Raw genomic sequence first — 25,291 nt, forward strand, 5'->3', positions numbered from 1 at the left:
TTTACCAAAGAAATTAGAATAAATTTAAAAAGATAAAAGCATAGTGGTGGGAGAGACTCAGAGCTTTGCTGCTGCTCCGTCCGCCATCTTGGTTCTCAAATCCCAGGTTAGGTATCATCCTGATGGTAATTGGTTTCCAACAGCGATCCTTTGAGTCCAATCTGTGAGGAATGATTTGAACCAGTTCAGCTTGCGTCCCCTGATACCTACTGCTGCCACCAAGCATCTCAATCAGATGGTATGATCTACTGTATCAAAGGATGCAGATAAGTCCAACAAGAGCAACAAAGAGGCATGGCCTTTGTCCACACTCAGGCAGAGGTTATCAACTAAAGCTAGCAAAGGCACCTCTGTCCCATAGCCTGGTTTGAACCAGACTGAAAAAGGTCTAGAGCAGATGAGTTATCCAAGAAAACCTGGAGTTGGTCTGCTACTGCACTCTCAATTGCTTTGCTCAGAAAGGGCAGGTTAGAGGCTGGGAGATAATTGGCTGCATCTTTTTATGTAGGGATGGTTTTTTAAGTAGTGGATGGATAACCACCTCTTTGAGTGGTCGAGGGAAGGTGCCTTGAGTTAGTGACTGATTTATAACAGATACTAAGGGTTTGTTGATGTGGTCCTTACATGATTTTAGCAGCCAGGATGGGCAAGGATCTAGCATACAAGTAGTGGCCTTCACCAATCCCTGGATGTTGTTGAGGTCCATCAAGGAAACTAGGTCAAAATGATCCATAAATAGACCAGGTGGTGTATTAGGCCTTACTTCAGGCCTTACTTCTGGTGCGCCTGTGTTACAACTGATATCCAGATAATTGTCTCTTCCTGAGACAATAAAGGCTCAGATTTTGGCACCAGCAGTCGCTGAGCTACCTTGAACAATCGGGATGGTTGTGAACTAACTGATGCTAAAATAGCAGAGTAGTAACATTTCATTGTTGCCATCACCACTGCTTCATAGGTCTTCCAATCGGCTCTATAGCATAATCTATCAGATTCAGTACAAGTTCACTGCCAGCATTGTTCTTGGACATCTCCCAGCCCTCTTAAGGTCACCCAATTCTGTGGTAAACTCGGGGGCCAGTTTACACCCCAGAGTTTTGGTAATATGTTATTTTATTTATACTTTATGTACGTTCAATTGATTAACTGGTTGAAAATTATTAATCAACCCAAACTGTGTAATTCTTGGCAGCCCTGGAATTACCATTAAATAACACAGAAATATGGCAATTATGAACTCCTGAATCACAGAAATGTCTACCTAATCCACTGTACATCATAGGATCTTACACTACAAGACCACACTCAGCAGATGACACACAACACAAACAATAATTGAATGCAGAAATACAAAGCCTGCTACTGTTACCTTGTTTTCATTGAAATTAGCAATGACGACTCCAACAAAAAGGGTTAATCCAATCATGCAGCCCAGGAATACAAAAACATGAATATAGATGCCATGGATCTGCATAAACACAAACAAATTAAGTTATTCTCCTGTAGAAGTTAAAGAGAGAATGAAACGTTGATACGTTTTGAAGTTCACGCTTACCGGCCCCACACGATGAATGATGACATCTCTGACTTCCACCCATCCTTTTAATGAAAGGACTTCAAATAACGCTAGCATTGCATTTCCAACATTGTCAAAATTAAAATTCCGCGGATTAGCCCTGTAAGAGCAAAAAGTAAAATGAATGCTGTTAAGATCCTTCACTGTTCCTCTAACTAGACCTGACTCGGAAAACATTGAATTCAATGGCAAATATCTTAATGCAATAAATGAGTGATGCACCTCCCAACCATAGAGGCACTAATATGGATATTTTTATCTATATCATGGGCAACTCTAAAAAAAAGTTAGCATGGGGCAGTGAATGTGGATGAACCCATTATTAGGAAAGAAAGAGTTATTAGGAAAGTAAGTGGAAGAAAAAAGATTCCTTTGAAATGTGGTGTTGGAGGAGAGTGTTACGGATACCGTGGACTGCCAAAAAAACAAATCAGTGGGTTATAGATCAAATCAAGCCTGAACTGACCCTAGAAGCTAAAATGACTAAACTGAGGCTGTCATGTTTTGGCCACATTATGAGAAGACAAGAGTCACTGGAAAAGACAGTCATACTAGGAAAAGTTGAGGGCAGCAGGAAAAGAGGAAGACCCAACAAGAGATGGACTGACTCAATAAAGGAAGCCACAGCCCTCAATTTGCAAGATCTGAGCAAGGCTGTCAAAGATAGGACATTTTGGAGGACTTTCATTCATAGGGTCACCATGAGTCAGAAACGACACACACACACAAGTGGATACTTTGCCACTGTCTGAATGGGTGAACTGTGCCCACAAAGCCAAGCATATATGGTTTGACAGCAGTCTGTTGGCCATTTTTTAACTGGTCATGACAGAAGAGGAGAAGGAGGAGAAGGAAGAAAAGAAAAAGAGTTGGTTTTTATATGCCGACTTTCTCTACCTTTTAAGGCGAATCAAACTGGCTTACAATCTCCTTCCCTTCCGCTCCCCACAACAGATACCTTGTGAGGTTTATGGGGCTGAGTTTGGAGAAAACTGTGACTCATGTGGAGGAGTGGGAAATCAAACCTGGTTCTTCAGATTAGAGTCAACTGCTCTTAACTACTACACCACGCTGACTCCTAAGTGCAATTCTAAGTGGAGTTACACCCTTCTAAGTTCCTTGACTTCAATGGACTTAGAGGGGCATAACTCTGCTTAGAAACACACTGTTGGAGAGGAGCTAAATGGGAGCAGAAAGGTAGGAGGAGAAGGTACCAAACCTTCCTGTTCCAAATCACTCCTCTGGGGTTTCCCCCCTGTGGGTTTTAGACACTTTTAACTTTGTGGGGTGGATCCCAGCCCTATCTTTCCACTGCACTGAGCAAAGTTGGAAGCCTTCCACCAGCCTAAGGAGTCTCTGTCCAACTTTAGGTGTCTCTTTCTCTAATGGAAGAGCCACTTAAATTGGAGGAAGGCTCCCTGGAGGAAGGCTGGATTCACATCAGTGTTTGCTCAGACAAACATATATTTGCTTCCAGCAAAGGGGAAACTGCTTGAGAAAGACCAAAGTTAATAGTACAACATGAGTTTTACTAGCAATGAGTCTGAAGTTCAATCCATGCCACATCTGATCTGACCAGTCCCTCTGCCAGAGAATCATAGAAACTAGGACATAGTTCCATTGTAAACATTCTAAATCGATTGCTTGGGAGAACACTGAAAGCCTCTGAGGCCAATTCATGAGTGATACATGGGCCCGGTGGATGGGCTGGGATCTTTTAGTACTGTAATACTGCCGAAGATGTGGAGGCTTCAGATAAAAGTTGGGAGCCCCATGTAAAGTGCACTGAGCTTTGAAAAAAAAAGAGCTGGATACAAATGTAATAAATAAATAGTTCACTGGTTCTAGTAGGTTATCCGGGCTGTGTAACCGTGGTCTTGGAATTTTCTTTCCTGACGTTTCGCCAGCAACTGTGGCAGGCATCTTCAGAGTAGTAACACTGAAGGACAGTGTCTCTCAGTGTCAAGGGTGTAGGAAGAGTAATATATAGTCAGAAAGGGGTTGGGTTTGAGCTGAGTATTGTCCTGCAAAAGTATTGTCCTGTAAGTATCAAGATAATGTGCTAATGAGGGTATGGTATGTTAATATGGAACCATTGTATCCTGAAGTGATCTGTTAATGTGTGTAATCCAAAACTAATCTGTATGGCTATTGTTGAATGTTGTCTTTGTCTGGAGGTTTTTCAGGGCAGGAAGCCAAGCCTTATTCATTCTTAAACTCTCCTCTTTTCTGTTAAAGTTGTGCTGATGTTTATGAATTTCAATGGCTTCTCTGTGCAATCTGACAAAATAGTTGGTAGAATTGTCCAGTCTTTCAGTGTCTTGGAATAAGACCCTGTGTCCTGTTTGTGTCAGTCCATGTTCAGCCACTGCTGATTTCTCAGGTTGGCCAAGTCTGCAGTATCTTTCATGTTCTTTTATCCTTGTTTGTATGCTGCGTTTTGTGGTCCCAATGTAAACTTCTCCACAGCTGCAAGGTATACGATATACTCCTGCAGAGGTGAGGGGGTCTCTTTTGTCTTTTGCTGATCGTAGCATTTGTTGTATTTTCTTGGTGGGTTTAAACACTGTTTGTAGGTTATGTTTTTTCAAAAGTTTCTCCATCCTATCAGTGACTCCTTTAATAAATGGCAAGAATACCTTTCCTATGGGAGACTGTTTTTCTTGAGTTTTCTGATTTTTGTTTGGTTCAATGGCCCTTCTGATTTCATTCTTGGAGTAGCCGTTTGCTAGCAGTGCATGATTTAGATGGTTAGTTTCTTCCTTGAGAAACTGTGGTTCACAGATCCGTCTTGCACGGTCCATTAATGTTTTGATTATTCCTCTTTTCTGTCGGGGGTGGTGGTTGGAGTTTTTGTGTAAGTAGCGATCTGTGTGAGTTGGTTTCCGGTAGACCTTGTGACCTAACTGAAGGTTTGATTTACGGATGACAAGGGTATCAAGAAATGGGAGTTTACCCTCAATTTCCTTTTCCATGGTAAACTGAATGTTTGGATGGATATTATTAAGATGGTTTAGAAAGTCCATTAATTTTTCTTCACCATGGCTCCAAATGGCTCCTACACCCTTGACACTGAGAGACACTGTCCTTCAGTGTTACTACTCTGAAGATGCCTGCCACAGTTGCTGGCGAAACGTCAGGAAAGAAAATTCCAAGACCACGGTTACACAGCCCGGATAACCTACTAGAACCAATGAACTCTGACCGTGAAAGCCTTCGACAAAATAGTTCACTCTTTCCTATAAAGTCGGTGAGTGAATTCCATAACTTTCCTTGGGATATCTAAGCAGCTTTGTCATTGTCTAGCTCTAAATTCGACCCCCTCCCTTCTTACAAGGCCGAACTAATATATCCAGCTCTTCTATTGCAGCTTTTATAGCTCTTGAAAATTGCTTTGTCTGCCTCAAATCATTTTATTGCCCTAGGCTACATATACCCATTACAATCAGTCTCTAGTCATGCTGGTAAAACTTCTTTAAAACTTTGGTGCACTTAATAGACAAACACTATTATTTTCAATGCTTTTGGCATAACGTTACTAAGAGTGCCTCCAGATGGGCTGTGTATTGTGCAATTTAGAGCTAAAACAACAGTGTAGGAAGTAATACTTGGAAAGAAGAGTTACTGTGGGTGAATTCAGACATTTGCATTGGTAGTATATGCATGGTCACACACAAAGTTGCCTTATACTGAATCAGACCATTGGTTCTCCAAGGTGAGCATTGTCTGCTCAAATTGGCAGTGGCTCTCCAGGGTCTCAGATCTTTCACATCACCTACTGCCTGGTCTTTTTTACTTGGAGATTCCAGGGATTGAAACGGGGACCCTCTGCATGCAAAGGGTCCCCTCTGCATTCCACTGATCCACAGCCCCTCCCCTGCATGGTGGAGGTGGGCGTGGTACTCAGGAATCTGCATGAACACCACTGCAAATATGGTATCATGTTCTTGTGTAAGCTAGGTGCACTTAAAATTGTATGTGCTACAAGTCTGATTTCTATGATTGGGGACAGTCATATCTACATGGAAATAGCCAGCTCATACTTGATGTCATCTGCCTCTACCTACCATGCATAGGTACTACTGGATAGAATATCTGAATGGTATTGTTATTTCCATTGCACAAAGGAATATACAAAAGCTAAAGCTGTAGTTATCAGTGGTGTTATTTTCTGTTTGGTATAAATTAATATTAAATAGCCTAGTGCCTGGACCACATTCTAGTATATTACCATCTGCATTTTTTGAACGAAGTTACAGGCCAAAAAATAAACTACTCACCAGACTCGTGGCACCCAAAATCCAGGCTTCTTTTCATCAGGCCTTAGTTTTAAATTTAGATTTTTGGAAACACTTACATTTATTCGAAATATTCCATAACAGTCTTCCTGCCATAACAATAAAATAATTCTGGTGAAATAACTCTCTGCAGATAAATCAAAACATTCCAGGAATCATACATAGAATTGGAAGTGTTTCTTTTTAACCCGACGGACTGACACTTAATGACAGGTTATCTGGCTCCCCCTGGGATGATGGCATGCATGGAAAAAGGGGGGACCCTACAGCCAAAAAGGGTGTGTATCTTTCCTTGTCCATCTATGCACGTGCACATCAGATCAAAGACACTAGTCACTTGATTGGTGACTCTCAATTTCCTTTTCCACTCTCCACTAGCTTTGATGATAAAGCTGATGAAAGCACCAGTAGTTGGTCCACTTGTGCACACTGCCTTCACTGCTGTCATGTATGAGGACCTTCTTCCAAACTGGTCAAATGTACCTGGAAGATACAGCTCCGACTCACTGCTTCAATGTCAAACTTTGGCTACTAGTTAAAATGGATACTAGTCATGATGCATACCTATTCTCTCCAGGATCAGAGGAGCATGACTATTATATTAGGTGCTTTGGAACACAGGCAAGACAATGCTGCTGCAGTTGTCTTGTTTGTGAGCTTCCTAGAGGCACATGGTTGGCCACTGTGTGAACAGACTGCTGGACTTGATGGGCCTTGGTCTGATCCAGCATGGCCTTTTTTATGTTCTTATGTTAAACTTTCATGTAGCATATATTGGGTTGGATCCAACCAGCTTTTCCATTGCTGAAAAAAGAGGGTGGGGTCTCCTCTGGTTCAAAAAAAGAGGGGTGAAACAAAACTTAACCCTATAAACAGAATTAAGTACCTAGAAGGACAAGCAAAAAACACGAACAAGACTGTGATGGGGATGATGTGACCAGCACGGGTAAACGCTGTTGTAATAAGGATGGAGATTGGGTAAGACTTAAGGAAAAGGTTGGCTGGATCAAACACATCATGTCTTATTTCAGAAGTATTGATGTTCAGCCTCCCCCCAGATCATGTCAGTGTTGGCTTGGAGTTTACAGTAACAGCCTTGTTACCATGCCTTCAAAATGTTATCTTTTAAATCCAAATCCTAGATCTGATCAATGAGAACAACATTGTTGCTGCAATGATGCTCAGTTTATAATACATTGGAGAATTAGGACTGGACAAACTTACTTTCTAAACCAGGTAATTCTGAACTTCAGGGAAATTACTGCTCAAGAGTTGTACAGTCATGTTGTTTATTGTTCAAATATTAGCATGAACAACTTGCAAGGGAGAATGATGTTGTAAGCTGCTTTGGTTCCCCATTGGGGAGAAAAGGATAAACATATCTAAATAAACGAATGTCTTTCCCCGCTACTCTGTAATAGCTCTCTTTTAGACAGTGGAATTGCTGCTTATGTGTAAAAGAAGAGAATGGTACTAACTTTTTGAAGAAAAGAGATTTGTCCTTACCCTTGCAATAATGTGTGGATCATTGCACTTAGCCAATTTCCCAGCAAAAAGCTGAACTCCAAAGCTTGCAAAAACAAGCATTAATGTCAGCAAAAGAATAGAGACCTGTAAGAGCGAATTAAAAGTAATCAAACTTCCTTCAAAGCCAACATTTAATGGCCAAATCCTTCCTCTGTGAATACCTCTAATAAACCACTAGTTTAATCAAGATTATGGATTTTGCTGCAAACTGTAAAACAATGGTGTGGATCTAACCTTCCTCCATTGGAGGAAGAACCACTTAAGTTGGTAGAAGTATCATTAGACTGGAAGAAAGTTACCGACTTTGGTCAGGGGGTGGTAGGATGGGGTAGGATCTGCCCCCATGTATCTAGTGGGGTCTTTCCAGGCAAGGAATAAGTCACTCAGCAATGCAATAAGAAATAAGGCCAATAAGTCACTCAGCAATGCAAAACAGTTCTTCCTGAGCAGCGCTAAGAGACCCCAATGCTTGATTTGTTTATGCTGAGTAGAAAATTTGTTGGGGAGGAGTATAGTAAAAGATATGCAAAAAAGGATAAAACAGTGAAGAAAGTTTGGAGGAGAGGCCATTTGCCCCCTGCTAGTCTGGTAGGAAGAAACAGAAACAGGTGTTGTGAGATGGCTACTGGAGTATTTACAGATAGGATCTCCAGGACCAAAGAGTAATATGGGAATGAACACACTGAGTTCCTTCATAACAACCTGGGACCTACTCTTTGGGAACCTGGGGATCTTTCTAAGCTGGGTACCCAAGGTTGGGTGGAAGAGATAAAATTGTATAATAGAAAAATATTTTTATTTTAAGGCTCTTATATCTTGGTTAAAAACATTAAGAATGATAAAACAAGGCACAATAGCAACTCATAAGGTTGATAGACATGAACCACACAAACCATACACGTTTCGGCCTACAGCCTTCCTTGGTGGTCAAACAAAAACGCATATAATGCACACACAAGTATTAAACAAATGTAAGACCCTACATAGATAAAATAATTTATACCAGCCCAGGCATGTGTATAGGATGTATAAATAATTTCGAATTAGAGATCCCTCTATGTAGAATACCTATAAGTTGTTCTACCCTGGGCTGTATAAGTGCCTTAAAATAAAAATATTTTTCTATTATTCAATTTTATCTTTTCCACCCAACCTTGGATACCCAGTTTTTGGTTTTTTAGGTTGGGTTTCTTCCCCCCCACTTTTTTGTTTGGGGATCTTTCTAAGCTCCTATTACAAAAGGTTGGAGTCAACAATCCCCTGTCATTAAGTGAGGAGTCTTCCTTCGAGGAGGAAGCCTTCTCGTGACACAGCTGAATGATTTTGGACTCCTTTGTGGACTGCTTCGGGTTGCAGATTACCTGTTCATCTGCTGGATATTATTATTGTATCTTTGTTAGTAATTGGCATTTGTATTATTATATTCTTGATATTGAGCCATCGTGCTGTTTTTTGCTTGTTTCCCCTAGCAGAGCAAGCCTCCTCATGTGATAGAAGGAAGTCACAGTGTAATCCAAGGAGTTTAGCATTGGTTGATTACTAGCCTGACATTCCTTTCAGATGTGGCCTGGGGATACCACATAATCGATAATTCTATTTTATTACTGTCACTGTCAATGTGAATTACATTTTTCCCTGTAATGCCATGTTCTAGGCACATGAATTCCCACGATGAACCCATAGAGGAGTACTCTCAATCACCGTACTAGTATATTTTGAGCAGGAAGTACACTCTCTGCTATCGTACATAACCATTCACTCTTCATCTTAGTGTGTGCACATTCACCAACAAATGGTTCATTGGATTTGCATAAATATCTACAAATGTTTCTCTGCGTGCACACATTTTCTGCCACACAAACACAGACACAAACTACTCACACATACCTTTGGGTCTCCATAGCATTACATTTGATGGATTCTCCGTATCTCCTACTCTGAGCTTTGGAATAGCATGGAATGCAGGACATGGGTGCCCAAAACACCCGCACAGCTGCATTTTAAACCATAAGCATGATAGTAATGAATCCACTTGTCTAGTACAAATGTTACACATATTAGCTTGGATCCTATGACATCGTTCCATGTGCACTTCTCCCTATCTGCTGCAGAGGCTATCCTCTGCCATGGACACCTGTTTTGTCTTACGCTGGCGCAAGACCAATGTTTTTCAAGGAGAGTTGTGGAAGAAGAAGAAGAGTTGGGTTTTATATGCCGACTTTCTCTACCACTTAAGGGAGACTCAAACCAGCTTACAATCACCTTCCCTTCCACTCCCCACAACAGACACCCTGTGAGGTAGGTGGGACTAAGAGAGTGTGACTAGCCCAAGGTCACCCAGCTGGCTTCATGTGTAGGAGTGGGGAAACAAATCCAGTTCACCAGATTAGCGTCCACCGCTCATGTGGAGGAGTGGCGAATCAAACACAGTTCTCCAGGTCAGACTCCACTGCTCCAAACCACCGTTCCTAACCACTACACCACGCTGGCTCTCTACCCCAAGTGAGAGGAAGTAGGTGCTCTTAACCACTGCACTTAACCACTACAGCATGCTGGCTCTCTACCCCAAGTGAGAGGAAGTAGGTGCTCTTAACCACTACACCATGCTGGCTCTCTACCTCAAGTGAGAGGAAGTAGGTGCTACAGTGGAGGACAGCCTCTACCATGCCCAGAAAGAAGAGTGTGAGGGGCAATGTCATAGCATCCAAGCCTACCTGTTAGGGTTTCCAAACCACAACAGCAATGTAATTTCAAGGAAAGATGTGTAGTCTGTGTATTGCAAATGAATTACTCAGAATGTGCAGAAAGATCTATAGAAAATGGTATTAGCAGCACCAATGGACTGTTATTTTTGATACCCTTACTTAATAGATGCAGCAAGGAGATAACTAGAAGGGCATAGGGACGGTTGCAGGACCCAAGAACAAACAGAATTTCAAACCTACAATTTTTAGGTTACGGTCAAGGGCATTCATTCTGCAGGCACTGAAAACGTGAATGGAAACAAAATTGCACTTACTAGAAAGATTTCTTTGAAGCCACTGAAGAGCTCACGGACAACTTTTCTCATCTGAGGCACCAGTTTGAAGATTCGGAGAGGCCGGAGACACCGCAGCACCATTAGGAGCTGAGCTCCTGATTTAGCAGGGACGTTATGAGGCATCCAGCAGAGAAATATCAAGCTTACCTTTTGAAAGATATTAAAGAAGACTAAGAATTCAATCAAATAGTGAAATGAGAACCCACAACATAATGTGTTATTTTACACAGAACTAAATATATTTATTTATTTATTTAAAAAACTTTTATGGTCCCTTTCCACCTGATCAGGGTCTCCAAGTCAGCAAATATAAAGAAATTAAAACACTCAAACAATTCAAACCAGTATTTGAAATTATAAAAGAATTCTATAAAAACACATAGACAAACAACACCAGAATCAGGGAGGTGGGCCAATAACTGCATGCCAATTGAAACAAAAATGTCTTCACCCACTACCTGAAGACACCACAGAATCATAGAGTTGGAAGGGATCACCAAAGTCATCTAGTCCAACCCCGTGCACATTGCAGGAAATTCACAACCACCTCCCCCCTTACCTGTTCACTCCCCCACACCCCTTGACCCCTACTCAATGCCCAGAAGATGGCCAAGATGCCCTCCCTCTCATCATCTCCGTAAGGTCATAGAATCAGCATTGCTGACACATGCCCATCCAGCCTCTGCTTAAAAACCTCCAGGGAAGGATTGCTTACCACCTCCCGAGGAAGTCTGTTCCATGAGGAACCACTCTAATTGTTAGAAGATTCTTTCTAATGTCTACAGGGAAACTCTTTTGATTTAATTTCAACCCACTGGTTCTGGTCCGACCTTCTGGGGCCACAGAAAACAATTTGGCACCATCCTCTATATGACAGCCCTTCAAGTACTTGAAGATGGTTATCATACCCCCTCTCAGTCTTCTCCTCTTCAGGCTAAACACATCCAGCTCCTTCAACCTTTCCTCATAGGATTTGGTCTCCAGACCCTAGAGGGAGACAGACAAATCTCCCTGGGGAGGGAGTTCCAAAGTTTTGGTTTCTTAGGTTGCCACTGGTCTAGCCTCTCATGGTGGGGGCAACTGACGCAGGGCCTCTGAAGACAACCGGAGTGAACAGGTGGGTTCATATGGGAGAAAGCAGTCCTTAAGGAATATTGGTTCCAAACCTACAGGGCTTTACATATCAATACCAACACTCTGAATTGGGCTCAGAAGCAAACTGGGAGCCTGTGTAGATGGAACTCTGGCCACACTCTGGCCACAGTACTCTGTACCAACTGTAGCTTCCAGACAGTCTTCAAGGGCAGCCCCATGTAGAATGCCATCCTAAATGGGTATGGGCAATCTATGCTACTGATCCTACTATATCAATGGCTACTTTGACAATCTAATATAGCCACAGTGCTAATACTCCCACAGCAGAAAAGTGGAAAAAACTATAATTTTGTTTAACTCATTTATACTCTACCTTTCTCCCCAATAGTGACCCAAAACAGATAACATCCTCCTCCTCGCCTCCATTTTATCCTCACAGCAACCCTGTGAGGTAGATTAGGCTGAGACAGTGTGACTGGCCCAAGCTTACCCAGCAAGTTTCCATGGCATAATAGTACAAGGGCACAAAAAAAGTCAGGGTAGTGTAACACACTTGTTCAAGGAAACCAGCTTTATTAAAGGGTTTCAAGTGGTCTACTGTACAGCCTCCAGAACGGTTCTTAAAAACAGTTTGTCAAGGAGGAAGAAACAATATAGAACCAACCTCAGTATAGACAATATAGAACCAACCTCAATACAGAACTCGATGTGTAATAGCAGCATTGGTAGGAAGTGCTTATATAACTATTACAATATTCCTGACAGCCTATCCACAAAATCCTTTCACTACCCGCCAATCATAACTAGACTCAGCAGTGACACTCTCACATTAACCTCCCATGTAAGGCACCAACCTACATGTTGAATGGGGTGATGTGATCTTCACAAGGGTGACATAGAAGGGCCACACAAGGAGGAACAGTAGGGGTGTAGAAGGCAACACTGGTTCAAAGAGAAAAGGCAACGCAATGGAAATACTAGATGTGGATCTGCGCTCAGCTCCTGGAATACGTGGATGTGATCTTCAGGAGGCAATGTCTACTTTTGCGTGTCTTAGTGGCGGCAACAACAAATGTAGGTGGAGAAGGCAGAGGAGGAAGGAAAAGAATCACCTCTGCAGCAAACAACCTTCTAACTACACTACCACAGGGGCAGACAGAAGAAACATCAAGGATGGGACTTTTTCAGCTACATTGGGGTCCATTCAAGACCCCTCTCCATCCCAATATGGAACCCATGGCCATACATTTTTATCCTTCCCTTCCAACAAGACCATTCTCCCGCCCTCCATTTTATTCTCACTACAATCCTGTGTGGTAGGTTAGGCTGAAAGAGTATGACTAGCCAAAATCACCCAGTGAGGTTCAAGACAAAGTAGAGGATTTGAACCAGGGTCTCTCAGATCCTGGTCCAACACTAACTATGAATACCCAAAGGTTGGGTGGAAAAAGACTCAATTATGTATAGAAATATACATAAACTAAAATCACCTGTATTAGTTGCCACTGTGCTTTCTTTTAATATATTTTAATGGTTTCAATCAGATATCAGTGCCTTAAAATAAACACATCTCTATAAATAATTGAGTCTTTTCCCACCCAACCTTTGGGTACCCAGCTTTGGTTTTATGTTGGGTCTTTCCTTCTCCCTTTTGTTTTTTTTTGCCAACACTAACTATTACACTGGTCTCTCCAGTGGCTCCTCACAGATGGACTCTTTGTTTGGCCCTGGAAATGCTCTAATGTGGCTGAAGAAGCGGCTCTGCCGCCTGAAGCTTCCAAATGACTCCAGTGGAAGTGCTGTTACTTGTAACACCTATTTTGTTACTGTTATGTTACTGTTATGTTATATTGGTTATGGGAGCAACTGAGAGAATATAGGGTTCTTATTAAGCTCTGTTCCACCCCTGCCATAGCCTTAGACGTCACTCAGCTTCCTCCCTTGCACTGTCAATGATCCACCAGAATGGCAGTTTCAACAGTCTTACACTGCCACAGATTCACTACACCGGTGGGTCATTTTTGTCCTGTTGGTACAAGAGGATTTAGTAGTAAACCTGTCCTGCCCAGTAGACATTAAGTCCAGGATAGGATTGCTCTGTAAGAAAGCACTCTTCAAATGGAGATAGAGGTGAAAGAAAAGGCTGTGTTGTCAACCGATGAGGACAGAATTATCAGGCCTTTGCCTTTTAGCTGGGGTAAAGGCTCTTGACATGAGTTAGGCCAGGTTCTGGCTGCACGTCAAGTCCTTGGTTCTCATACCTATGAATGTCTGTGTACAGTTTCGCTCATCCTGTTTTCTGCAGCTGTGGTAATGTTTAGTCTGTCTTCCTGGGAATCGCTTATCTCGAGTTTGCTTAGCCATGTTTACCTTCACAGCCTGTAGTGCTTTTAATCATGAAACCTGCCTATGTTTCGCCATTACCAGCCTCACCTGCCTACAGGCAGTCAGTCCTTTAATCTGTCTTTTTGCTCCTAATAAAGTATTACTGCTTCAGAGCTACCTGCCTGGATGAGTTTGCTTATGGGATGCTAGGGACAGACGCCTGATCCTGACAAGTATAGATTTCACTTTCCAGAGCTACCTTATTGGAAATGAGAGGTGACGGACAGCCATAGCTACAAGCCACCATTTGACAGCGGGAAAGGTGAGGCATAAATATTTAAATAAATAAATAGGCAGAAACTAAAGCCCTCCAGAAATTATGGGAAGTGAGAAAAAAAGAGGGAAAGGGGAAGCCTCCAAGTGCCAGTTGCCATTATGTCACTCACCCTAATTCTGTTACTGCCTCCCTGCCAGTTTCTAGTAGAGATCTACCCACAAGGAAACAGCCAAGTATGAGCCTTGGATCTCTCATACAGAAGTAATTACTGATTTAGTCAGTCTCGTGGGCTTTGTGACTTCCTTACGAGCAATGACATCGCAGTGGTCTTTTATTAGTAGCTTCTTGATTGAAACGAAGGGGTGGGTGGCTTTGATGGGATTGGAAAATACATAGAAGATCATTTCACTGGTTTCAATGGCATTGTACTGCTCTCCTTTTCTTGGAAGTATGACTCATTTTATTTTGATAGGACTCTGTTCCCAGCAAAGGTGCTTAAGGATTGCAATGCTTAACTTTTTGCTTTTAAAAAATCATTTAATTCTTACCTTTCCCTAGATTTAACAACCACTGGCTATCAATCATTTAATTCATTTTTTTTAAAGGATAGGGACACTTTAATGCAATTTTCTCCTCTCTCAAATAATAGCACACAAATGAATATGGTACGACACATTCTAACTACATTTTTGTTGTAACTTTTCAAGGCGTCGGGAATAATTTGGAATATGTAAAAATGTTGATCAAAAAAAGAAGGATTTGTGAGAAACGACCTCATTGACTGACTGCAGGCACACAAGGCTTGAATACAAATTGATTATGACTCGTTATATTCATTATTTCCCTGACAGAGTATAATTTCTATGAAATTTAATCAAGCTCAGAATGTTTCCACTCAGAAGTCTTGTTCATGGTGTAAACCTGTTCGTATGAATTTTAAAACAGACTCTTGTAGATGACATCTGGATTTATTATTTAAACAACACCAAATATGGGTAATTCAACATTATGTAATGTAAATGTATTATTTGCAAAGTACAGGGATGAACTAAACAAGCACAAAATGAGGCACATCCTATTCTGAAGCCTAGTCAGCTATGACACCCTACAAGATGCATCCCAAGGAAAGTATGCACGTTCATATGAATGAAAAGATGAGTTTTCTGGGGGAATGTGAGTTAAGAAAACAGTGTGGAAAAGTGTGTTCTGGGGAGACATTTTAATGGCAAAGTCATCAAAAATAATACATTTAGGGATAGAAAACCCAATGAAAAGGAAGAATGGGCACTTATGATTAGATACTTTGTAATATGGCTGGTGGCACATGCGTGGTGTGGGCCACAGATTCAGCTAGATGCAAAAGTGTCACTGATTGACATACACACATGTGTGAATGAGCACTCAGGCATCCAAGATGAAAAAGCTGCAGCGCCAGACTGGATACACAAGGCATTTGAACTGTACACTGAGACCAAGAGATGATGAACGGAAAGAAAGGGCAACTGATCTGGTACTTCTTTTCTGTGTGAAATGGGATTTGTATCTCACTGTAGGAGATATCAGTGAAGCTTGCATCCCACATTCCATTCTTTGACTGGATGAATTGGCTCTGAAGTCAAGAACAAACAAGGAAAGAAGCAGTCCTGAAGAGAGGAAGAGGAGAAATGATGATGTCAAGGAGGAGTCATGCAGGGTCAAAGAGAGAAACCAGTTGAGAACTTAATTTAGAGCCAAGAGAAACATATGAAGCTGTCTTATACTGGTCAGACCATTTGTCAGTGTTGCCTATTCTTACTGGCAATGGGTCGCTGGTTTCTCATGGAGAGGTATTTTTCACATCACCTACCACCTGATCCTTTTAACTCAGGGGTGGGGAACCTTTTTCCTGCCAAGGGCCATTTGCTCATTTATAACATCATTTGGGGGCCATACCAGGTGTAGATCTCCTGGCGCGCATGGGGGTGGGGGAGAGGCTAGGGTTGCCAGGTCTCCAGCCACCACTTGGAGGTTGGCAACCACAGGGGAGGCCATGCAGAGAAAGCCTGGAGGGCACCCCCGCTCCCCCCTCCCTCCCCCCTCCCAGGCGGGAGGGCAGCCAGCGGTGGGCCCGAGCAAACGAGGCTCCAGGGGGGCGCAGCCTGCAGGTGATCCTCAGGGAAGGAAGGAAGGAAAACAGAGAAATGGAGGGGGAGAAAAGGATGGAAGGAGACAAAGAAAGAGATGAGGGAGAGAGGGGGAGAAAGGAGAAAGAGTGACAGAAAAAGAGAGAAAAGCCTTCCCCCACACACACACACACCTGCACACGCTGGCCCCATGCAACCGGGCCCCAGGCTCCCTGCCTCCCCCAACACACACACACACACACACACGGCAGCACACGCAGCCCCGCACAATCGGGCCCCAGCCTCCACGCCCTCCCACCCCCCCACCCCGAGTCCACGAAAGGCCCTCCAAGCCCGATCGGCTCCCGCGTGCATGTTCCACCACCAGGAGCCACCGGCCTCTCCCCCCCCCTCGCTGCTTGACAGGCGGCGAGAGGGGCTTACAGTGTGCCACAGCGTTCCTGCATGCCTTGACTGTAGGGGGCAGCCTTGGGGGAAGCGTCCCTCCCCCTCCTGACCAACAGTCAACGAGAGGAGGTCCAAAAGGGCACCGAGGCCTCAGCATCACCCTCGGGGAGGGCCATGCTGTGTTGCGCCTCCGCGGCTGGGCCCTGGAGCTCCCAAGGGCCACTGAAAATGTCCTTGGGGGCCGCATATGGTCCCCGGGCTGGACGTTCCCCATCCCTGTTTTAACTGGAAGGGACAGGACTTGAACATGGGACCTTCTGTATACAAAGCAGATGCTCTACCACTGAGCCACAGCCTCTGCAAGTAGAAGATGTTGACTAAATATTTTGGAGAGGAGAATCGTAAATTCCTATGAAGCAGAGCCGCATATGCATTTGTCAAACATTTAAAAGTAAATAGCTACGTATTATGGATAAATTACTAAAAGTATTTGAAGTGTGGACACAATTCATGAATAAAAATTATTTTTAGTTCCTCACAGGGACTCCAATCCACATTTTGAAATGAATGCTTTTAAAATGAACACAGGAATATTAAGGATGAGGGGAAAAAATCATAAAGTCTACAGACTTACAAGATATATAAATATATCCATGACACCCCCAAAGTCTCTTATGACCGCCGTTGGAGTGAAAAACAAGCCATCGGCCATGATCTTCAGATTAAGTTCAATGCTCATGAAGATTACAAAAACGTATTCAGCAATCTGGAAAGCAAAGACCAATTACTGTTTAGTGCTAAAAAAAAAGGGAAGAAAAGAGATCAGTTTGTACAACAAATTAGAATTGCATCCACAGAATTACCTGAAGTGTTGGTGCATGCATAACTCGGCGAAAAGGGGATTCAAACATCATTGAAATGCAGGAGCATATAGTGACAATGATCATTACCCAGTCCAGGTAAGTTACCAACCCTACCAAATCACTGCAAAACAAAACAAAACAAACCTCCTTCTGTAAGATTGTTAGAGGGAGAGTTGATAAACATCTTTTGGACATACAGAATAGGTGGGTTTCAACAGAAAATACTGCACAATGTTAACATTTTAGAACTTTTAATAACACTTTTTCTAACAACGTATTTGCAAAAAAACTAGGGCTGTCAATTCGGTTCGGTCCGAACTGAAAATCAACCGAATTTCCCCTGATTCGGTGATTTTCAGTTCAGACGGATCCGAACTCAAATCTGGCGGGCAACCGGGGGGGCCGAATTCAGCGAGTTCGGGAGTTCGCGAATAAATTCGGCCAATTCGGCCCCCCCTTCAGGGGAGCCCGCTGAAAGGCGCGGGCTGCCCTTTAAACTGATCTGCGCCTCCCAGCTGGGAGGCTCAGATCAGTTTAAAGGGCAGCCCGCCTCCCTTCAGCGGGCTCCCCTGAAGGGAGGCGGGCTGTCATTGAAACTCATCTGCGCCTCCCGGGCAGGAGGTGCAGTTGAGTTTCAATGACAGCCCCCCCTTCAGGGTAGCCCGCTGAAGGGGGGCGGGCTGTCATTGAAACTCATCTGCGCCTCCCGGGCGGGAGGCGCAGATGAGTTTCAATGACAGCCCCCCCCTTCAGGGTAGCCCGCTGAAGGGGGGCGGGCTGTCATTGAAACTCATCTGCGCCTCCCGCCCGGGAGGCGCAGATGAGTTTCAATGACAGCCCCCCCCTTCAGGGTAGCCCGCTGAAGGGGGGCGGGCTGTCATTGAAACTCATCTGCGCCTCCCGCCCGGGAGGCGCAGATGAGTTTCAATGACAGCCCCCCCCTTCAGGGTAGCCCGCTGAAGGGGGGCGGGCTGTCATTGAAACTCATCTGCGCCTCCCGGGCAGGAGGCGCAGATGAGTTTCAATGACAGCCCCCCCCTTCAGGGTAGCCCGCTGAAGGGGGGCGGGCTGTCATTGAAACTCATCTGTGCCTCCCGGGCGGGAGGCGCAGATGAGTTTCAATGACAGCCTCCCCCCCTTCAGGGTAGCCCGCAGAAGGGAGGCGGGCTGTCATTGAAACTCATCTGCGCCTCCCGCCCGGGAGGCGCAGATGAGTTTCAATGACAGCCCCCCCCTTCAGGGTAGCCCGCAGAAGGGGGGGGCTGTCATTGAAACTCATCTGCGCCTCCCGGGCGGGAGGCACAGATGAGTTTCAATGACAGCCCCCCCCTTCAGGGTAGCCCGCAGAAGGGAGGCGGGCTGTCATTGAAACTCATCTGCGCCTCCCGCAGATGAGTTTCAATGACAGCCCGCCCCCCTTCAGCGGGCTACCCTGAAGGGGGGCGGGCTGTCATTGAAACTCATCTGCGCCTCCCGCCCGGGAGGCCCAGATGAGTTTAAAGGGCAGCCCGCCCCCCTTCAGCGGAGCCCGCTGAAGGGGGGCGGGCTGCCCTTTAAACTGATCTGTGCCTCCCAGCTGGGAGGCTCAGATCAGTTTAAAGGGCCCCCGCGCGCCTTCAGGGAATCCCTGAAGGCGCGCTTCGGCCGAATTTCCCCCCGAACTCCGGATCCCCCCGAATTACCGGGGATCCGAAGCGGGGGAGTACGGACTTCGGCACGTACCGACCCCACAAGGGTCAAATTCGGCCGAATCCGAACTGTACCGAATTTTTTTTTTTGACAGCCCTAAAAAAAACAACAATCCAATTTCCAGAGCAACCTAAGTTAAAATACTTACTAAAGTTGGTGATATTTGGTATTTTTCACTGCTCCTGTAACAGGGTCTGTTTTAGAACTGTAACAGAGGAAGCATGCCTTCAGAATATTGCAAGCTATATTATGGTATATAATTATCACACATACTCTTTATATAAGAGACTCCGCCATCTTGCTCTCTGTTTGGGTTGAAGTGTAGATTCTATTTTTGAAACAAAAGGGCATTTTAAGTGAAATTACATCAAACCCTTTCAGTGAATGTGTGCCAGGACTGAGTGAAGTTTCCTAAAATATATTAATGCCGTCAATGAAAGCCAATCCAAATGACTTTGTTCAAATGTTGGGTCCAGCTTGCGGGGAAAAGGAAGATAACTAAGTGGGTGATGGACATTTAAAAATTATATATTCACAACCATTTGTATCACTTTTGCAAAATACTAGAACTTGAGATCAGCCAGTGAAATAGCCTGATAACTGGTTCTGGACTGAAAAAGTAGTAGTATTTCTTAACACCACCGTTGACATGTAACAAATTAATGGAAAATTACTCAGTGGTGCAGTTAGGTAATTTTAAATTCTGGACTTAATGGTCCAATGCTTTCCCACCACTAAGATCTGAATAATTTCAGAGAGGCTGATAAAGGTTGTACTCTTTTGGTTCAGAATATAAAATGACTTTCCAGCTGCCAGATGGTAAATCCAAGCCACAGAAGGAGTCTCTCTTTTCCTCTGCCTACCATCCCAAGTTCATCTGTTGACAAGGAGTGATACTGACAATGAGAAGCAACTCAGACAACAAAAAATTATTGCAATAATGTCCCTTCACCTTTATTCTTCCACTTCCCCTCTACCGTGCATTCTGGGAACCACAATATCCAGAACATCCAACATTAACTATCCAGTGTTGTAGAAACAACATTCCCAGAATGTACTAGCTCTTCTGTTACCTCCCAAGTAGGAAGGAGGCACATACAATGCAACTCTACTGAAGCTAAGCAAGTATGGGGTTGCTCAGTGCCTGGATGGGAATTCTTGGGAATTCTATGTAAGGCATGAAAGTTCAAGACCCCCGTGGCACAGAGTGGTAAGCTGCAGAACTGCAGTCAAAAGCTCTGCTCATGACCTGAGTTCGATCCCGACAGGAGTCAGTTTCAGGTAGCCAGCTCAAGGTTGACTCAGCCTTCCATCTTTCCGAGGTTGGTAAAATGAGTACCCAGCTTGTTAGGGGTAAAGTGTAGATGATTGGGGAAGGCACTGGCAAACCACCCCATAAACATAGTCTGCCTAGGAAACGTCGGGATGTGACGGGATGTGACGTCACCCCATGGGTCAGGAATGACCCCGTGCTTGCACAGGGGACTACCTTTACCTTTAAAGGCAGGATATAAATGAAATAAACAATATGCTACTAGTTACCATTCAAGCAAAACTGCACCCAAGTCTTTGTGCACCACTCGGTGCTCATATGAAACCCAATCTTCAAGGCACATAATTCAAATAAATTAATTTGTGCTGGAAATAATACATTTAAACTAACCACTTGACCAAGCATCATCACATTATGAGTTGCGATCAACAGCTGCCTCTGATGTGAAATGGTAGTGGGGAAACCTGCAACGTGATGATACCATCTTGCTTGGCAAGTATTTGTAGAATTACAGAAGTCACATGAAACATACCACTATATGATACTGGATGTGCGTGGTGAAGGAAGGTGGGAAGGAAGATGCAGAGCTCAAGCAAGGCAATAAACACGTGGTCGCAGACTGCTCGTATACTTACGCATTAAAGCGAGCTCGTACAACCACTCGGCAGAAATTTCTGAATCGATGTTCACGACCAACTATGAAAAGAGGCTTGTCAAAATATGGATGATTCTCCCGCAACTCCTCTTCCTGGACTTTCCTTTTTAAGAATAATTTAAGAACTTGCAAAACAGTCAATCAATGATAAAGATGCAGCTAAATATATTCATCTTCACTCGGTACACATACCCATAGAATCATAGAGTTGGAAGGGACCATCAGGGTCATCTAGTCCAACCTCCTGCACAATGCAGGAAATTCCAAACTACCTCCCCCCACACTCCCAGTGGCCCATACTCCATGCCCAGAAAATGGCCAAGGTGCCCTCCCTCTCATGATCTGCCTAAGGTCATAGAATCAGTTACAGAAGAAGAAGAGTTGTTTTTTATATGCCAGTTTTCTCTACCTTTTTAAAGGAGAATCACACTGGCTTATAATTGCCTTCCCTTCCTCTCCCCACAACATACACCTTGTGAGGTAGGTGGGGTTGAGAGAGTTCAAAAAGAACTGTGACTAGAGTAAGGCTACCCAGCTGGCTTCATGTGGAGGAGTGGGGAATCAAACTTGGTTCTCCAGATTACAGTCCACTGCTCCTAACTACTACATCACTACTGCAGGTGAACAGGATAGAAGATTGGACTTTGGAAACAAAGGTACAGCTTCCTGCTTGGTTGTAATGATCACTGGCTGGCTTTTGGCAAGTCACGATGAGGGCATCCTTATCCAATCCCCCAATTTCCTTCCAACTCTTACTTCACAGTTTTTTATATGTGGAGATGGAAGCCCTGTAAGATGGCCAACAGTGGACTCTGAAGCAGAGTTACACTCTTCCAAGCCCTTGGACTTCAATGGACTTGGAAGGGAGTGATTCTGCTTAGGACTGCATTGTAAGGCTTTGACTCTCCCTTACCTGCAGAGATAGTTAATTACAATAGATTGGAATAAGGGAGATGTGCAAATTACTGAGACTGGCTTCAGAAAGAAGGCAGAATACACATATGCTATGCGCCAGTTCTTTCTGGTGGTTCCAGACTTGTGAAATCCTAATGCACTGGTTATTGAATGTCCCATTTTGTTGCTTGTACTGACTCACTATGTGTAATCTGTTTTGAGTCCCTGTCAGAAAGGTGGGCTATAAAGAAGGCAAACAAACAAGCAAACAAATAAATATGCACCAGCTCTTCAAATGTGCTGAATGCATGTGGGTTGAGGCCAACGGATGTGATCCTACCCCTACCCCCATACATGTGCTTATTGTACACACAAGTAATTTGTTTCTCAAATAAGAAATGCACTCATACAGAGTTAGTGTGAACATGCACTGTCCTTAAAAATATGTCTTCTTCTGCTCTTGCATATATTCTAAAAGGACCAGCTACAGTTTATACAAATGGTCTTCCTTTGTTAATGATACTTTTCATATACATTTATCTTATCAAAATGAACATCAACATGAAGGGGTCATTAGTGTCTTTCCAATTCATCACTCAGTAAAGAAGTTAAATATAAGACAGTTGAAGACGTTTAAAATCCAAAAATACCTTTTCATTTCAGCTTGCTCTTTCTTTTCTTGGATCATTTTAATCTCACTGTCCTCTCTCTGTGCATTCCTGTACCGTACTGTGTTAGAATGCTGGAAGCAGAACAAAAAGAAAAGAAAAAAAAGAAAAGAAATCAGTTCTCTTATTTTCTTCTTCTCCTGCAAGATCAAAGCAAGACAATTTATGTAATTGCATGTAACCTTCTAAAGTTTTCACTTTGAACATTAGCGCTATGTGATGAAGGTTTTCTTATTCAGGCATTGAGAAACCTTGACTAGTAACTTGATTAGTAATTACATCCAGCTATTGTAACTTGGGGTACTCGACCATTAAACGTACTAGCCAAGGGCATGATCCAGCCATCATTAAGCACTCTTCCATTCCATGGATTTCAGTGGGAGAATTAGACACACGTTTAAATCTCAATCACTGAAACCAATGGTAACTAAAAAGGCTCAACACTGATTAGATTGTGCTCTAACCCTTTAATACCATTTAGTCTATTCAAGTAGAAAATGATTACTTGATATGAGGATGGAAGAATTGAAACCTTTATTGCTACATGTTCCTTACAAGTCTACACAATGATCTCGGCAGAGCAAAACCTCGCATTAGTTCTTTTGTTATTACACATGGCAATGGGAGAGGCTTTGTTTAAAAATGCATCCTGCTGAGTTTTGCTTTTCATCCAATGGCGGCTACTTTAGAAATCTGGGAAATATTAAGTTTTTCCAGTATGCCTCTGTGAAGTTTTGTGAACTTATGGGAAGTTTTCACTCAGCTATGTACTATGGCTAAGATCCTATGGACAAGCTTGTGCTCTCTACACAGCCTCTGCCATGGAGTGTGCTTCTCTTTCTCTAGCACTTCATGTTTGTGCAAGATCAGTAGTTTTCAGTAGGTCCTTGTTCAATTGGAAAAGGAGGCATGCTTTGTGGTAGAGGCTGTCTAGCATGCACGGAATTAGATCCCAAGACAAGTTTATCGTATCTTAGACAACGGGACAAGAAAGGGACCCAGGATCCTACCCTGACACCTCATTGTATTCACAGAGATTGTGATTACTACAGCTTGGAAGTCTTCCTGTAGAGCTTTATTGTGACCACTTATTCACTGGGAGGGACCAATGAAAACAGCTGGAAGAATCACAACTCCGCTGCCTGCCACACCTAAAGATTTGAGGGTGAACAGTTAGAAGAGCATGAGTATAGTGTAACTTGCTCCTGATTGCTTATAATGTTGACTGGTAAAAATAAGAAAGCAGGAAAGGCAGGAAATAAGAAGGCAGGAACACTGTTGCATGCGCACTGCACCCAGAGCGGCGCGAGGAAGCTGCAAACCCAGCGGCAGGCATGCTGCACAAGCAGAAAGCTGGGGCTGAAACTGAGGTCCACTGTGTAACCTATCAGCTGAGGCTACAGGGTGGGGTTAAGGACTGCCAGGAAATCCTCATAAGTCCTCGCAGAGGGCGGAGCTGGGATCATCATGTAGATGGGAAGAGATGGAGTCATGGGTATAAATGTCATTGCACGAGCTGAGGAGGTGAGAGGCTGTTAGTTGTACTAAGCATGGAGAACATAACAGCTGGGACCAGAGAGGGTTCTTCATCCTCCTCTGTCCTATCTGAGGCTGAGGAAGCTCCAGAAGTAAAGAAGGTCCCTATCCTGGAGGTGGCCGTTGGGACGGCGAAGGGGGCTGGACTTCACAAAACCGAATAACAGTAGTTTGTCATCTGGCTTGTGCAGCATTCCGCAAGAAGAGTGGAGGGATTTCTAGCATCTTTGTGTCTGCAGATTCTGATCTAGCAGGATACCTTTCAATCCCAAGCCAATTCCTTATTGTTAAACCCACCCTGTTTATTTTTAAAATGTTATTCAGCAGATGATTACTATACTATGTCACATTTGTCACTTAGCAGTAAAAAAACAGGGTCTCAGTTTCTTGCAGATGTTTCCTTATCATGCCCAATCTATCAAAAAAACAGATAACATCTGTGCTTCTTCACAGAAACAAATTATTTAAAGTTTCTTTATTCAGAAATTACTATTAAGATGAGATCATTCTACATTGTGGTTTTCATTTAAAGTTATCTGCTCACAAAATTAATGTCCCAAAATATAACATTATTATTAGTACTAATATTATATAGGATTATATAATCAATTACGACAGCATTTATGTCATATTACGAGTGTTCTAATTTCATTACACAACCCACAGTCTGTACATAGACTTACATCTTGTGTTAATGTTTCAAGAGATTTCCCCCTGCTGATCCGCTGACTGTTGGAGCCATGTCTCAATGACCTGAAATAATCAAATTCATTCGGATGATAAATACTGAGATCAAAGTACCGGGATCACACATTATCTTTACATGTTGACCAGCCCAGTGTGCCAATACAAAGTACATCAAATTCTAATCATTTTCTCTCAGCTTACATCAGAAGATTCTCCTAGCCAGACAGCCATAGCACAAGCAATTTCCCCCTACTCTTTTACTGTTTTACACTGATAAGATGGAAGCCAATTTTGCTTAACATAAAAATGTTCCCTCTTTGTACATTTCAGCGAATTTCACTGTTATTCTGTAAATAATGGACAGATTAGTTCTTTGCG

The 25,291-nt window shown here is 43.3% G+C and overlaps 1 protein-coding gene across 2 annotated transcripts in view; it reads right to left on the minus strand.

Annotated features, from left to right (window-relative positions):
* NALCN (sodium leak channel, non-selective) overlaps positions 1–25,291 on the minus strand; it is a 257,201-nt gene that overhangs the window by 26,168 nt on the left and 205,742 nt on the right. For both annotated transcript variants that reach the window (XM_056862109.1, XM_056862108.1), the window contains 11 exons: positions 24,910–24,979; positions 22,673–22,764; positions 21,109–21,231; positions 19,349–19,405; positions 17,512–17,632; positions 17,283–17,414; positions 10,421–10,588; positions 7,381–7,485; positions 5,857–5,963; positions 1,556–1,676; positions 1,370–1,468 (listed from right to left, as the gene is read on the minus strand). In XM_056862109.1, the coding sequence (XP_056718087.1) occupies positions 1,370–1,468; positions 1,556–1,676; positions 5,857–5,963; positions 7,381–7,485; positions 10,421–10,588; positions 17,283–17,414; positions 17,512–17,632; positions 19,349–19,405; positions 21,109–21,231; positions 22,673–22,764; positions 24,910–24,979 (1,195 nt within the window). The remainder of the gene's footprint in view (positions 1–1,369; positions 1,469–1,555; positions 1,677–5,856; positions 5,964–7,380; positions 7,486–10,420; positions 10,589–17,282; positions 17,415–17,511; positions 17,633–19,348; positions 19,406–21,108; positions 21,232–22,672; positions 22,765–24,909; positions 24,980–25,291) is intronic.

Source organism: Euleptes europaea, chromosome 16 (genome assembly GCF_029931775.1).
Source record: "Euleptes europaea isolate rEulEur1 chromosome 16, rEulEur1.hap1, whole genome shotgun sequence".
Taxonomy (NCBI): domain Eukaryota; kingdom Metazoa; phylum Chordata; class Lepidosauria; order Squamata; family Sphaerodactylidae; genus Euleptes; species Euleptes europaea.